At 37.5% G+C, this 14,810-nt stretch overlaps 1 protein-coding gene across 2 annotated transcripts in view; it reads right to left on the minus strand.

Annotated features, from left to right (window-relative positions):
- Positions 1–482: 482 nt before the first annotated feature.
- Positions 483–14,810, minus strand: part of PLCL2 (phospholipase C like 2) — a 109,061-nt gene continuing 94,733 nt past the window's right edge. For both annotated transcript variants that reach the window (XM_049798066.1, XM_049798067.1), the window contains exons 6-7: positions 10,588–10,697; positions 483–1,734 (exon numbers count right to left, since the gene is read on the minus strand). In XM_049798066.1, the coding sequence (XP_049654023.1) occupies positions 1,555–1,734; positions 10,588–10,697 (290 nt within the window). In that variant the 3' untranslated portion in view covers positions 483–1,554. The remainder of the gene's footprint in view (positions 1,735–10,587; positions 10,698–14,810) is intronic.

Here is a 14,810-nt window from a genome sequence, read left to right on the forward strand (position 1 = left end):
ACTCGCTTCTGGCAAGACTGTAATATTGAGGCATACAATCTGTCACTAGACACTGAAAGAGCTTAGCACCTTCTAAAACTGCTCTTAACCCATGCAGTTTGACATTTAAAAGTGCAGGCTCAAGCTGTGACATTTACTATGCAAATTTTTTTCATCTTCCTCCCCCCCTCTTTAATTTTATAATGACTAGAAAATAAATTTAAGTCCCTAATAATTCAGATTAAGTGCCAATATACCAATGTTGTTGGTCAGAGCTCCATTGACTTTTACAGGACGGTATGTATATGTAGATGTTCACTACAATCCGAATGCAGAAACAGCATCTTGAATTGGTTTAAAAAAAAAAGAAAAATCAGTTTACAATGCATGTCTTGAAGATCTCTAATTAAAACAATGCTTTTCAACAGGCATCACAATCTTCCCCTTTTTCCCCACAGTGAAAAAAACTGCATTTTGATCTCTGTAGGGTTTTGCGTGTTTTTCTTCAAATTTATTAGCTTCTGTAATTATATAGTCCATTTTATTGTTAAATCAGAAACAGTAAGAGAACATTCTAGGTTGGTATAGTCATTTTACAATGAGCATATCAGCTACAATACCTTTACCTAATGTTGTCAGAAAACCAAAACAGAACCAGAACAGCAATTATTTTTTTTTTTTTTTTTTTTTTTTGACAAACCTGCTTATTGAGATACCACCTATTCTGTAAGGAAGAAAATACTTGAAAAATAAAAAAGTTAAAATTTAGTTAAAAGCTTTACTTGTCCGGGAGCAATCTCATAAAACTCTTTTTAATATGAGCACTTCACTTCACAAAAACTATTTACAACATTTTGCTTGCAGTTTGGTCACATTATCTACACACATTTGCAGAAGATCTTAGGCAAAATAGGTATGTATCTTCTTCTGACATAGGCTATCAGATTGATTGCACATTTTCCTTTTACGTAATGGCTCTCCTACAGTGCACTGAAGTCAGTGATCACTGTCTAATTACATTCTCAATTTATGGCTCAACAATAAAATCAATACCACTTCAAACCCAAATATCTGAGCGGCTGAATTAAATATAGTGTGAAACATGTGGATTCTACTTTTTTGGACCTGATTTTCAAAAGAATAATCCACCTCACTAGCACAATTAACAAATTGTGCAAAGAAATAAAGGACCTGCGCATCCAATTCATTTGAAAATCAAGGCATCTTGTCACATTCTGTCAATTGATTTCCCTCTAGTTACAGCTCATTTAAAAAATGTTCCATCTCCCTATGGCACTATAATGAATTTTTCAGCACGCTATTACTGAATTACAGTATCTTTTACATATATATTATATTTTGGCCAATAATGTAATTTCCATGTTACACAATATCATTGCCTTCACAAGCAGAGTTGCTACATACATTCACAGTTTCAGTAGATTGTAATTAGCTTCTCCAGTTGTGCTTTAAAAACTCCAAATATTTTCCAACAGTAAGTGCAAAGCAAATGTCCTATGCAGCTACAATTGGTCACAGAGTTATAAACTCCATAATTATGAGAAGAGTGTTCTCTCATTCTCCATTTTCATCACCTGCTTTTTCAGGTATGACCTCCAGACTTCGACGGGGCTTTGAGATTTCTGCATTTTCAGTGCCTGGCTTATTGAGTCCACATGAAAGAGTGGCATAATGGATTTGTTTCAGATTCTCCAGTGCTTCATTTTTAGCATATTTGAGAAGATCAGCTTGTCCCTGTAAGAAAATAAATGCAATTAGAATACACACTTGATAATAGGACTCTCTTTTTTTTTTTCCCCCTCCCTTCTGTTTGTTTCAGATTAATGGTACAGTTGCCCTGCTCAAAAAAACCCTCAAAAAACACCCAAAAGAACCCACAAACCCAAAACAAAACTCAAAATTGGATAATTTGATGTTAGTAAGAACCAAGCTCTTTGCTTTCTCCGGAGCCAACCAGTTGCATAAACAAAGGGATAGGGATCATTTCTACCTAACAATTTTCAGGAAAGTAATCTGTGCTGTATTTTTAATCGATGGGGACTACAAATGTTTCTGCGTAGAGAAAGTCATGAAGGCTGATTTTAATACTTCAGAGAGCCATTAAACTGTTTTGGGTTTTTGGTTCTTACAGGGTTTTTTTCCTAGCAAAGTGATTCATTCAACAGGAGCATCGTAAAGGATCAATGCTTGTCAAAGCATGAAATATGAAAATACAGCTTGGCAAGCAACCTATAAAAAGGACAGTGATGACAAAGACTTCACAGGGTTGTCTGCAGTTCAGCGCTATCACTGCCCCTCTTTACTTGCACTCTTAGTCTTCATAGTAATCAAGTTTTAAGTAAAGCTGTAAGATAAACTGTCCCAGGCTTAGGTGATTTGGCTTTGTCCTGCAGTACTGGCTACTCCGACTCTCTGTGTTGATTAAAGCCCTCTAACAGCAACAGCTCTCGTTAGCAGACTACGGACCGCCTTTCCTGCAGCCATTACCTTGCCTATTCTGCCCGTGTGCAGGGAATGAGCAAGGCCGTAGTGCATGGTGAGCACACCTGTCTTACCGGTGGACACAGAGAAGTTCACAAACACGTGCAAAGTCTGGAAGGGCCAAAGCGATTGCACTGTGCCTGCACTCCCGAAGGAGAACTGCCCCACAGCTTACAGAAAAGTAAATGACGCTTCAAAAATACCCGATCTTAAACAGTGTCATTTCCAACTGAAAGGGAGAAAAACACACACACAAACAAACAAACAAAAAAACCCCAGGTACTGTAGTTCCTTCAGACTGTCAGTTCCTACAATGTCTCATAAGGTATGAACACTGACTGCACCTTTTCCTGTAATTGGGGTACACGGGTCTCTCCTGTGTAAATTCTAGCTCCTAAGAGACACTTCTCTTGAAGAGATGCTAATGTCTCTTCTAGAGACATAACAGATATGTTGCCTCTCCTCCTCTGCCAAATAAGGTTGAAATCCAGCTTTACTTTTTGATTTAAAAAATGAAGGAGGAGAGGTAGAACAGCAGTCAGACAAAAACATGTGTGCACTCACGGTGTGATACTTCAGCCTTACTCAGAACATCAATACTATCCTATGAAGTAAACAGAATTACACATCTGAGGCACACAAATTGAAAACAAATATAGCTTTCTTCAAAGAAATAATGCCCCCTCTCCCCTTATTCAAGACCGTAACAGCCAAAGTGGGTTTTTTTCTGATCACCAGACAGGAAAAAAATCCAGAAGTTCACCAATCACAGCACAAGCTTCAGTAATATTTTCTTCTGAAGAACACCAGGGCTACTTTTTTTTTTTTTTAATCACATACTTTTTTCCAAACTGACAAACAACTAAAAGCTAATTTAAAACACTCCAGCAGACTAAATGAGTCATATCTGGAGTGCATCTGTTTCTAGCCCAAGCTCCATTTTACATGGATTAGTAGAATATAGTTCTGGAACTTTAATCAAGTTATTTATTATAGGCAGAGCTGCTAGCAACAGTCTATTAATAACGTTGCCCAAAACTTCTCATTTAAAAATCCTGCTTTCAGTTGCTTATATGCTTGCCAAACTTTTAACTACTTAAGCTGATACTTTCTATGCAGGATTTTTGCCATTGGCAGATTTTATTATTATTACTATTTAATAGTATTCTTCAACCTCATCCATATGGCTCATTCAGTTCTGAGCATAAAGACAGGAAAATGCTGTCAGGATTTCTTTAACAATCTTCCATCCTTCCCTCCCCACTCCCACTTGGGGTAGAGACTTGTAATTCAAATGACTGCAGGGACCCAGAGTAGTGGATCTATATTATGAGCCTTTAATAAACAGAAATCAAATTTTGAACGTGGTTAGTACAATCACTCAGGATTTCATTCTTGACCATTCTTCATCTCTTGACAGCTCCAGCAATGTGGTAATACAATGCATATTCCATTCCCAGACAATAATGAACATGCATTAGAAGAAAAAGTTGGGGTTTTCCTGTATGGCTTCTCCAAGTTGTCTTACCACCAACATTTGGTTGCCAGTGCAGGCAGTCCAAAAGCCAGACTGGAGGAGGGGACAGGGACTCTGCTGAGGAGGTGGATGGAGAAAAAGAGAGGGCAAGAGCAATCTCTAGGACTGACCTGGTAAGAAGTCTAGGACTGCAGAAAGGGAAGTTGGACTGTATTATACAAAGCAGAGTAGATCTTACTGAAAGAGGAGATTGTGAAATAATGAAAAACTAACACAGTGTGACAACACTGAACTTGGATCAGACAGGTGAGTGGAGAAAGGGAAAGATTGAGGCAACATTTGGGATTGGAATACAGAGAGAAAACAGATTGACAAAATCCACCATTTTGAAAGAAGTCTGAAAATGACAGACAAGTAGAAGTATTAACAACTGAGAAAGAGTGAGAGAGCTTGGTAATGAGACTAAAAGCTGGCGAGAGGGAAAAACAAACAAAAATGCAGAGCAGGGAGACGACTGCAGAATACAATGAAATTGGAAAAGGTGATGAGAAAACTAAAATTAAGACTCATCAGGAAGGATCTCTAGAGGAGGTGAAGAGAGGGTAATATGAATTGGAAAGCAATGGGAAAGACCTGCCAGAAGAGAAAATTAGGTGCCAAGTGGGAACAGAATATTGGATGAAGGAGAGAGGGGAAGGAGGAAGCCAAGGGTTAGCAAGAATGGCTAGATTTTCAGCAGGGAACTGGGAGTGTCTGGACAAGACTGATCAGGGAAGATGAACTTCGTAGACAAGAGAGGATCTGGGATAAGGGACTGGCTTATTGCAGATAAAGGGTTCAGACTAAACACATCCAGCCAAGTGGGATCAATTTTAGAGCAGGGTGAAACAGAAAAATGAATCTGTGTATATTACTCTCTTCTCCAACACACAGAATGAAGCACTCGATTTCCGAATGCACTGAACTCAGAAAAATGTTGGTGAAACCAACTGTGTTGTCATTATCTGCTGACGTGTCTTGATCCAAAGATAAAACAAGAGCCAACCGCTGCTATGAAATATGGCACAAGCTCAACTGAGAGAGGTCTGCACAACTGATGTAAAATGCCTAGCTCTGTTGATGTACCATCATGAAGCCATATGCTGGGGAAAAAAAGCAGTATGCATCTTAAAAAAACAAGTTGTAGTCACAGTAACAGTAATACAACGCATCTGAAAGGCAGAAAATAGTCATCCAGATCTGAAAAAATTGCCCCCCCACACTCAATTAAAAGAGTTCAAAGACCTTTCTTCTAGTTATATATCAAATGTCTCTTGTCCAAGGGCTCTGAAGTTTCAGTTTCAATTCTTTATATTCTATGCATCCTGTAGCTGCATAAGATCCTTATTTTTGCAGTAGGTGCCGTTGACTTAAAAAGCAAGTTAATAGCACAGTCAGTTGACTACAAGCTGGAACACGGGAATCTCTCAGATCTATGGACTACTTGGAGGTCTTTCACCTTCTTACCAGCCCCAAATGGCTGTAGGCTACTTGCTCCCATAAACTGCATATTGTAAAGCCAATACAAGAAACTATCAGTGGCTCAGACCTTAGTCTCAATGGCTCAAAACTTAGTCAAGCAGATTTATCATAAGGAAGTACAAAAAATCCCCACATTCAAAGAAACAAAACTGGTCTGCAGAGACAACTCAATGCTGGAGTCTGGAGCAGTTGCAGAACCAAACCCATACGTTTCTCACTATACAGCAGGGCTGCCTTTGTCAGGCTTTCACCTTAGATAAGTCAAAAAGTAAATTAACTTAGTCCTTAGTGTTGTCTGGTAAACACACCACAAAACTCAAATTTACTCCCAGCACTGTGGTTAACAGGCAGTTTGTGATAATTCCCAGCTAGGAATGGGACCGATACAGGCCTTGCACATCCCAAGTGCAGAGCACCCTAAGAGCACTGTCCTCACAGCAGCAGATGGCAATCGCTGATCCCCTTCCTTCACCGTGGTTAAAATTCACTAACAGAACTGAGTGCTATGTAACTTTAATACCTATTTCACACATTGATGTTTACAAGCTTCAGGAAAAGAATAAAGCACCAAGCTGGTTTTTTTAGGCAGACATGAAAAAGGTCTTGAAGAACATCAAAGAACAAAACTGATATTCATTCATAAGCTTTTAATAAACAACAATAAAAGATGTGAATTAATGTGGAACCCCAATTCAATATCCTTCATACTTCTCTGTCCCAATATGCCTGCATCAACTACTCTCTTCGGGTTTTTTTTAAATCAACATTAAAAATCTTCTGTTTGTTTTGAAGCTTTCGGCTAATAGGCAGTGTTTTTATATCATAGCTCCTGAAAGGTAATTAAAAACAAACCCCAAATGGTTCCTATCAGTTCTCATACCTATGAAATGAGGTATCATTTCAGAGTCAATCGGATATAGCATCAACTAGAATGTCTCAGCACAGCTACCTGTATAATCTGGCATGTATTCACTCACGACTTTTGATTAACAGGTTCTTCAGTGAGTGTGTGAACATCCAAGTAAAACTGTAGAGATGACATTCGAACTAACTGCATGAGCACTCTTTCTCCCCCCGAATCCCAAGACTGGGCTTTAGCTCAGGTTCTGGGACCCAAAGCTTCTATCAGGAAAAGTAAGAAGCCAGAAGCCAGTATCCCTTTCTCAAAGCGTTCCTCTGAGCAGTGGCTGCTAGGTACAATGGGACATACTGCAAGTGCTCCAGCTGACATGCTCTGACTGCATTTACAGAATCAGGACATAAAGGACTTAACTTCCTAACTTCTAAATATGGATTTAATTAGGATCCAAAATTCCACCAGTCCAGCAACATCAACAGACTAGTAGTTTTAGATATTTAAATTGAACTGTGATGCAAGAGGTTTTCTGAGTACCTACAAGACTAGGCAGCAGCTATCAGAGGCTTTACAAATGCCCCATGGTGACAAAAGTGCTGCCTGAATCCACTTGTACATTTGGCCCATAAAATTGACATTATTTAAAAAAAAAAAAAAAAAAAAAAAAAAGAAAAAAGAAAAAGGTAAGAAGTTGCACCCCTGTAAGTGCCTTGAATGTTCCCTTTATAAATACGTTTATAAAAATAATGTAGATGCAGAACCAATGTCATTACAGAGATAACAGATGCCATGAACTGCATGCCTCAGGATTTCTTTCAAGAGAAAGTAATTCATGTTGTCTAATGTGACGTCTAAAAATTTCATAGCCAACAAGAAGCTTCTAACAAATGTTGGAGTTAGGAGTCCCACCTTCATTCCGAGTACTTCCACTGAACTCTCCCTACGTGTTTGGAACAGCTCTTTGTTGCAAAGACTAATTTAAAGATGCTGTTATGCTCTTCTTATGTGCATCTCAAATTCTGAGCCTATAGAGTTTTTTTCCAAAGTTTTGGTATGCCAGAGAAGTCCATAAATTGTAACATTAGGTTGTTCGTAGAAGTCTGCTGCAACGGCACTTAGAGTGATTTTCTTTCTTCAACTGTGTACTCTTTCTGGCAGGAAACGTGATTATCTATATTTAGAAAATATGAGTGCCATCAGTCTGAGTAACAACAATAAACAAATTACTAGCAAATGATCTTGCAAACTGCCTGTTTGAAAGAGAAGAATATTCTAACACTGTACAATCCCTAAATCTCTCAGATAGACAACAAAGTTCACTAAAGCAGACTAAATTTAGTCTAAGTGATGTTCTGAAGTTAAACAAGTATCTCTATGTGCATATATGGGGTGCATAAGAATGGGAATGTGTGCATATACACATACACGACAGAGATATTTCAGCTGAATTCAAACATACTATACCAATAATAAATTTGGCCACATGGCTTCAAATTCAGAAAAATAAAATCCTTTTACAAATTGCAATGCACACGCACACACATATACATTTAGATATTTAATAGCTACATCAAATGTTCTAAACAAAGAATTCCCCTAGAATTAAGCTGTCAATTTTTGTTATTTTATCAAACTTTCCATTGCATCAACTGTAGCCAAAATGTCCCAATTGAGAAAAAAAGATCAATATGTACCTTGAGGGTAAAATGCAGCTTAATTGGATTGGAAAACACATCAGCCACACCATGTGAGCATTCTGTGATTCCTCTGTGAGGGAGCTGAGGATGGCGCTCATGCAGAATTATTTAGTAATGCTATTCAAAGCCACACAGCAATTCCTAAATCATAGCCAAGAGGCCATGTAAAATACTGTTCCTAATTACAAGAAAAATAAAAAGTTAAATCCATCTAAGCATGCACTGCCTTCGGTGTGTTGGTTGCTGAACTGTCTTGCTTGTTGAACAGCAAAATTTGGGGCCACTTAATAGACAGGAATTTATTTTTGTACAGTTCAAGAGGGAAGTTAATTTGACATAGGCAGAGAATTCAACAGAAAAAAGAAATTCTTTTACACTGGCTCAGATTGTCACTCTCCTGATCCATTTTTACTCTAAAAAAATGTGGGCATTCACTTTCCATCACTGTCCTCGCATATTTTTTAGAGAAATGGAAAAATGGAAATGAAAAAACATAGTATTAGATCAAAATTACAATTGCAGGTCTTTTCCTCCAGACAGGAAGAGTGGCGTCTAAGAAACTGATAAACTTTTTCTATTTAATTACAACACCCAAGAGAAGTTATGGTTACAGCCTATATTTGAGAGTTTGGAGTGAAAAACCTCAGTGTGTTACTTCAAACAAATCACAACCTCCAACTTTTTGTACATCTAAATGTGAATAACAGCAATTAATATATGCCTATGTGAACTGTAATACTTGTAAATAACTTCAGAGTTGTAACAACGTACCAGAACTTTCTGTAACAACTTCTGTAAAGTTTCAACAACAGGCTGATTAAACACCTCAGCAATTTTTTTGATGAAGTATTAATTATGGGACAAATTGTACCTTCCTACAGATAGGACCTTAATCTGCAAGTAGAAAAAAACCCCAACAACCCAACAAGTCAATGTTGAAGAGATTTTCTCAATAATCTCTTCAAAACGAAAGCCTTCTAACTTCATAATTACGTTAATCCTAAGGATATGCACAAAAGCCTTTCAGTGCTCTGAAGAGCCAGATCTGCCATGTGGGTTCTCCAATTCCTGGCTTACACAGAAATCACGACTTCACATTTCAGTTGCTCATCAACTACAAACCTCCCCCCCACCAACCCTTATGTTCTGAATGGAAAGCAGAGGTGAAGCAAAGGTACTGCTGTTTCAGGCAGCATCAAAATAGATTTGCCTATCCAAGTTGGTATCTGATACCTTTGACAGAAAAGTAAAGAAGGGATAAGAATTTATTTCCTTGAAATTTGCCCAAACCCACTGAACTGACTCCCCTCCTCTCTATCCCCTAGGTAGCACAGGAATGGTATTTGACACAACCCATAATACACTGTCTTCAGGAAACTCTGCTCTAATAAAGGAAAAGTGATAGTCTAGTCCTTTTACCCATAAGCAGAACCTGCATGCATATTTTTAGAATGTATTAACTGTACATGCTACAGCAAATTTAACCTCTTTGAGATTCTCCATTGCACTGGACTTGTGCAATGTAACACAAGAGGGACCAGAGCACCAAGCAACACCATGAAAAGCTTAACAGTTGAAACCAACATGGAAAGCTGGAGAAATACATATGTATTACTGCTTTTCCATAGTAGTTCACTGTAAGAAGAGGTGATAGGGAATTTTATTTTCAATAAGAACTAAAAATAAAAAAATATGTGGGAGAAAATAATTTTCTTTCTAATTAAAATAGACTTTATAGTTTAATGTAGTGAAGAAATATTTGATTCAGTGGGAGAGAAAAACTCATTAGTGGATGTAAACACAAAACTTGAATAATTTGGGCTAGAAGGATAGTGTCAAGAGAATAAATTAAGGGAGGCAGTTTTACTGCCTCTATAAATTTTTATATATTCTACTTAGATGAAAGACCAGTGATAAGAAACCTGTACTGTTCCACATTCTAGTTTCCTGAGGGTCTCTGGCTGAAAGCTTCTTTATACTTCATCCCTTACTGTTGCATCAAAACGTAAGCAAATGCACTCAACAATGCAAAGAGAATCCCCAGTTCATATGCACTCAACTTACTCCAGTCTGGATTACTAATATAATTTGTATGTATCATTAATCACCATTCATCACTGACTGCAGTAGCAACTGTTTCCTTTTTGTTTTTCAATAACTGCATTAACCTTAACACTCTTACTCCCTTTTAAATCACAAATCAGGGTTTAAACAGCAGCATAGCTTCCTCCCAGCCCGAGTCACTCCACAGAAATCAATAGTCATTGTTTCACCCATGCGTTCAAGATTACAATGGATCCTGTTAACGTTAAAAGGTTGTAAGAAGAAAATGTCAGACAAACTAAATGAAACAACCCCCCACAACAATAGAAAAGAAGAAAAATTCACTTTTGAGAGTCTGCTGTGTTTTCAAGTTGTATAAACTAAACTGAATATGGTTATAGAAGTGAATAAATCCAGTTGAACTGTGACACATAACAATGACCAGTAACAATATTAGAATGTCAGTTGTGAATGGAAAAAATACAGTAACTAACCAAAGGAAGACACATTACCTTTAAAATTGTAATGTTCCATGTAAAACTTTCTACTGATTTTTGCAGTTTTCTTTCTTTTAAGCCTTCTCTTGCTCCTATATTGTGCAGGTTTTCATGAAACTCCATTGCTGTGGAGAATAAAAGAGGGAGGAATATAGTATCTATTTTAGTACATTTTTGTGATCAGAGAGGTAGTGATTTGAAACTAATAAGACAAAAGGACAGTGAAAAAGCTTCAGAAATTTTATTCTTCAAGCACAAATGTATCTGATCTAGTAATGAGCAACATTATACAACATAGCAATATACACAAATCTCTCTAAGCCAAAATCCACACTGAAGTACCTGTTGGGTCACTGCCATACAAAAATGGAGCCAAGCAAGTATTTACTACACAAGAATATTCTTTAAGCACAACTGAATTTGTTGCACCATATGTAAAAAACTTTTTGTGAGTTGCTATAGAATGGAAACAATAATTTCATTAAATACTCTATCCCAACAAATTTATGTTGTGCCTTACTCTTTTATGCACTAAATTTACATCACAGTTGTCCAGCTAACAGCTTATATGCTGGGGCCAGCCTAGAAAATAACCCTCTCAGCTAACCCCTGAGGAGAAAAGGAGTTACTGTGAAGGAATTGTGCCAAGTGAACCACCAAGGACATTTTACCACCCCCATGTAAACCACTGTCTCCACAAAACCTGTATCTGACAAACTCCAAACCAAAAATTCTTAGCAAAATTCAGATTAGCTTGACCTAAACATTGAGTAGAGTGACCAGAGCTTTCGTTTTAACCCAGCACGCTGCACGGATGTAAGAAAAACAATTTACTTTCCATGCTGCTGTTACAAGTCATATGAAAATAAATTTGAAAGTTTCCTTCATACAGGGGAAGTAAAATGTCCTTCCATGAGTACACATATCAACCCAACATGGATTACAGCAACTCTCCTATGGAAAACATACATTAAATTGTGCTCTCAGGATCTCCATCACTAACAGCATAAAGGGTACTTTGTGGGCAAAAGTTGGCAAGTGGTTGTGACTTACACCTATGAATGTAAAACCAAGTTGTAGCTTAATTAGAAATTATAATTTTAACTATGTTGTTTGACATCTATTTGCCCAGTAAGTATATATGCTTCAAAATTTACATGTAATTAATTATCATAGAATAACCGCACAAATTCGTGTTGGCTGTCAATCCTAGAGTAGATGGACTTCTAAGGACGTTATACTATCTATTCTTCGTAGATTCTCACCTCACACTCATGTCTCATTACAAGAAAGAGATATGACTTAATGTTTTCACTGTATCTCATATATATATATATACACATTTTAAAAATTAGTCATAAATTCATTTGAAAGACAAGATTGTTCTATTTAGCCTTTCTTACCATTTTAAATTTTACTACAAGGAAAATAAATGGCAAATATTTTTCCTAAATTGAACTACTGTATCATTTTTATTTCAAACACTTCTCCATCTCTGCCTCTGCAGTACAGCCTCAAGTGAGCCATTCATATTCTATTTCCCCAAAACAGATTTCTAACCAGGTGAGAAATTAAAGTTCATTCATCCATCACCATTTCCAAGTATTCATCTCCTGTCCACATCATCCAAAAAAAATAAACTCGCAATATGATCATGGAAAGATTATGCACAGATCCATATTTACAACATTACATTTCTAGAGCCACCATAAAAATCCAGATTTTATGATCTGTACCACGAATTCTGAGACTATACTGCTAAACTTTTGAAGTTCTTTACCTCATTTCCTTCTTTATAAATATTACCCTTCAAATCAAGGGGCAGTCGTGATCAATAATGACCTTGAACCGAAGCCACTCAGAGAGAGAGAGAGAGAGAGAGATTAAGAATAATGGTGAGGGCCTGCATGATCGATGTGAAATTGGTTATGCGTATGTATACAAAGTCACTAGCATCTCAAACGTGGAGACAGTGGTGGCCACATATTCAGGTAACTAGAAGAGCTCTTTTCTAGGTCACCGACTACCTTCTGTGTTGACTCTCTTCCTTCTTGACATTCATGCATTACACCCATGTCTCTTCTGCCAAAGTCATTCCACTCCAGCTAAATATTCCTGGCAGTTAGCAGCAACATCTCAGTGCCCTTTTTCAGAAAATGAAACAAAGTCAGATCATCCTACCAGGGTACACACATGTAAACCCTCAGCAGACAAGTGCCTCCTGCTTAAACAGCACTCAACATCTCTTATGGGCTGGATAGGGCAACTCATTATCACGCTAAACTAAAGCTACCCTACTCTAAGTCTAAACATACAACCAGGGACAAGTAGATTTGAATTTTATTTCTGTTTCTGTTCCTAGTTTGCATGATAAATTGAAATGGATTATTTCACCTCTCGGTCTCAGTTTTTCCATCTGCTGAATAGAATATTCACTACACAATATAGGGACAACTTAATTTCAGGGTATGAATGCAGCACAGCATTTAAACTGCTAACTGTCTCTCTTTGTAGTCCCCTTCTATGTTCCTGCTTGGTTTTCCTGCATCTTGCCTTGGAACTATTTCATGTATTAATAGTGGCAAAATAACAACAAAACTGTTAAATTACAAAATGAAACTGACTTCTTATAAGATTAACACAAAAAGGAAAAAAAAGAGGAAATGGCTTTTCATTTACAGCTGCATTAATAAAATGAAAAATATGTCCATATAAACTCATGTAAAAGTGCCTTTAAGATATGCTTGCAAAGAAAACTGAATGCTAAATGTCTTTTTTTAATAAATACACAGAATTTTCTATCTCCTTGCAAGTAAAAATTCATATCTCTCTCTCCTTAAGATACAGTAAGCAAATAATTTTCATGAGGCTTAATTACTTCTAGTATTATTAGTCCATTAATAAATTTCAACTGCCTGAGAGCTCTTGGACGATAACAGACACAATATTAACCCGTATCACTCTTAATATATTCCTGCATATAGCACCTGCTTAATCCAAAAAGCACAAGTTACTCATGTTTTCCACTTATATTGGCAGATGTTAGAAAGGATATTATATATAAGTTTCTGAGTGATCACAAAGATTATATAGGATGTGTGTTCTTCTTGTGTTCAGATGGAATTTCCTGGGTTTTAGTCTGTGCCCACTGCACAAATGTTTTTATCTAAACTGAAATTATTAGCGACTGTTGTCTTGAGCCAGAAAGCTCAGTTCTATAAACTTCTTTTGATTAGAGATGTCAACTTTACTAAAATCCTTATTTACACACAATCATTGAGGTCAGAAGGCACCTCTGGCGATTGCCAAGCCCAGCTGCCTTGCTCAAAGCAGGGTCGGGTAGAGCAGGTTGCCCAGGACTGTGTCCAGTTGGGTGTTGAATCACCAAGGACAGAGGCTCCACAACCTCGTCCAGTGTTCGACAACCCAAGATCCCCACGGTGCCTTCTCTGCTCCAGCTTTCTCAGTCTCTCCTCATATGAAAGATGAACTCCATTCATGAATCACCTTTGTGGCCCTTGCTGGACCATCACCAATATGTCTGTCTCTCTCTTGTACTGGGGAGTCCAGATCTGTATGCAGCACTGCTGATGTGGCCTCACCAATGCTGAGTAGAGGGGAAGGATCACCTCCCTCAGTCTTCGGTATTGCCAAATAATTATTCTCCCCTACAGTGCTGAATCACTTTCTGGTTCCCCAGTGAATGCTGATTAGTTTAGTTTGAATTTCATGATTGTCTTAGCTTTTGCCTCTCTCAGATCCTCCCCCCCAACCCTGCAATGCATTAGATGGCTTTAACGCTTCTTCATCCCTCCTGGGAAAATCCTAACACTCAAGATGCTCTTCTGAAATTTTATGTACAATTCTTTTCTCCCATTTTCAATAACTTCAAACAGCATGAGGAAAACAGAAGTGCTATAAAGCTGATCAATGCAATAGGAACCCTGTATCATGTGAGGACACTTAATAAAAAGTTGCTTGGTTAGGCTAGCAAAAAGAAAACAAAAAGAGAAGTAACTGCTCTATAGATACACATCAGTCAGATAAGACCGTGGACGTCAAAGAATCATTTCAGCTAAAGGACAATATTAGGATGACTGCGCAACAGTAAAATTGGAATTTATGTAAAATTTATTACCATTGTAGATGTGGTTCTGTAAGCAGCCTTGAAAAGCAGAAAATTACTCAAATCAATACCTCATAGCCATTTTAAAATAGAGCTTGACACGATCAATTTC

The sequence above is a fragment of the Accipiter gentilis genome, chromosome 4 (genome assembly GCF_929443795.1).
Source record: "Accipiter gentilis chromosome 4, bAccGen1.1, whole genome shotgun sequence".
Lineage (NCBI taxonomy): Eukaryota > Metazoa > Chordata > Aves > Accipitriformes > Accipitridae > Astur > Astur gentilis.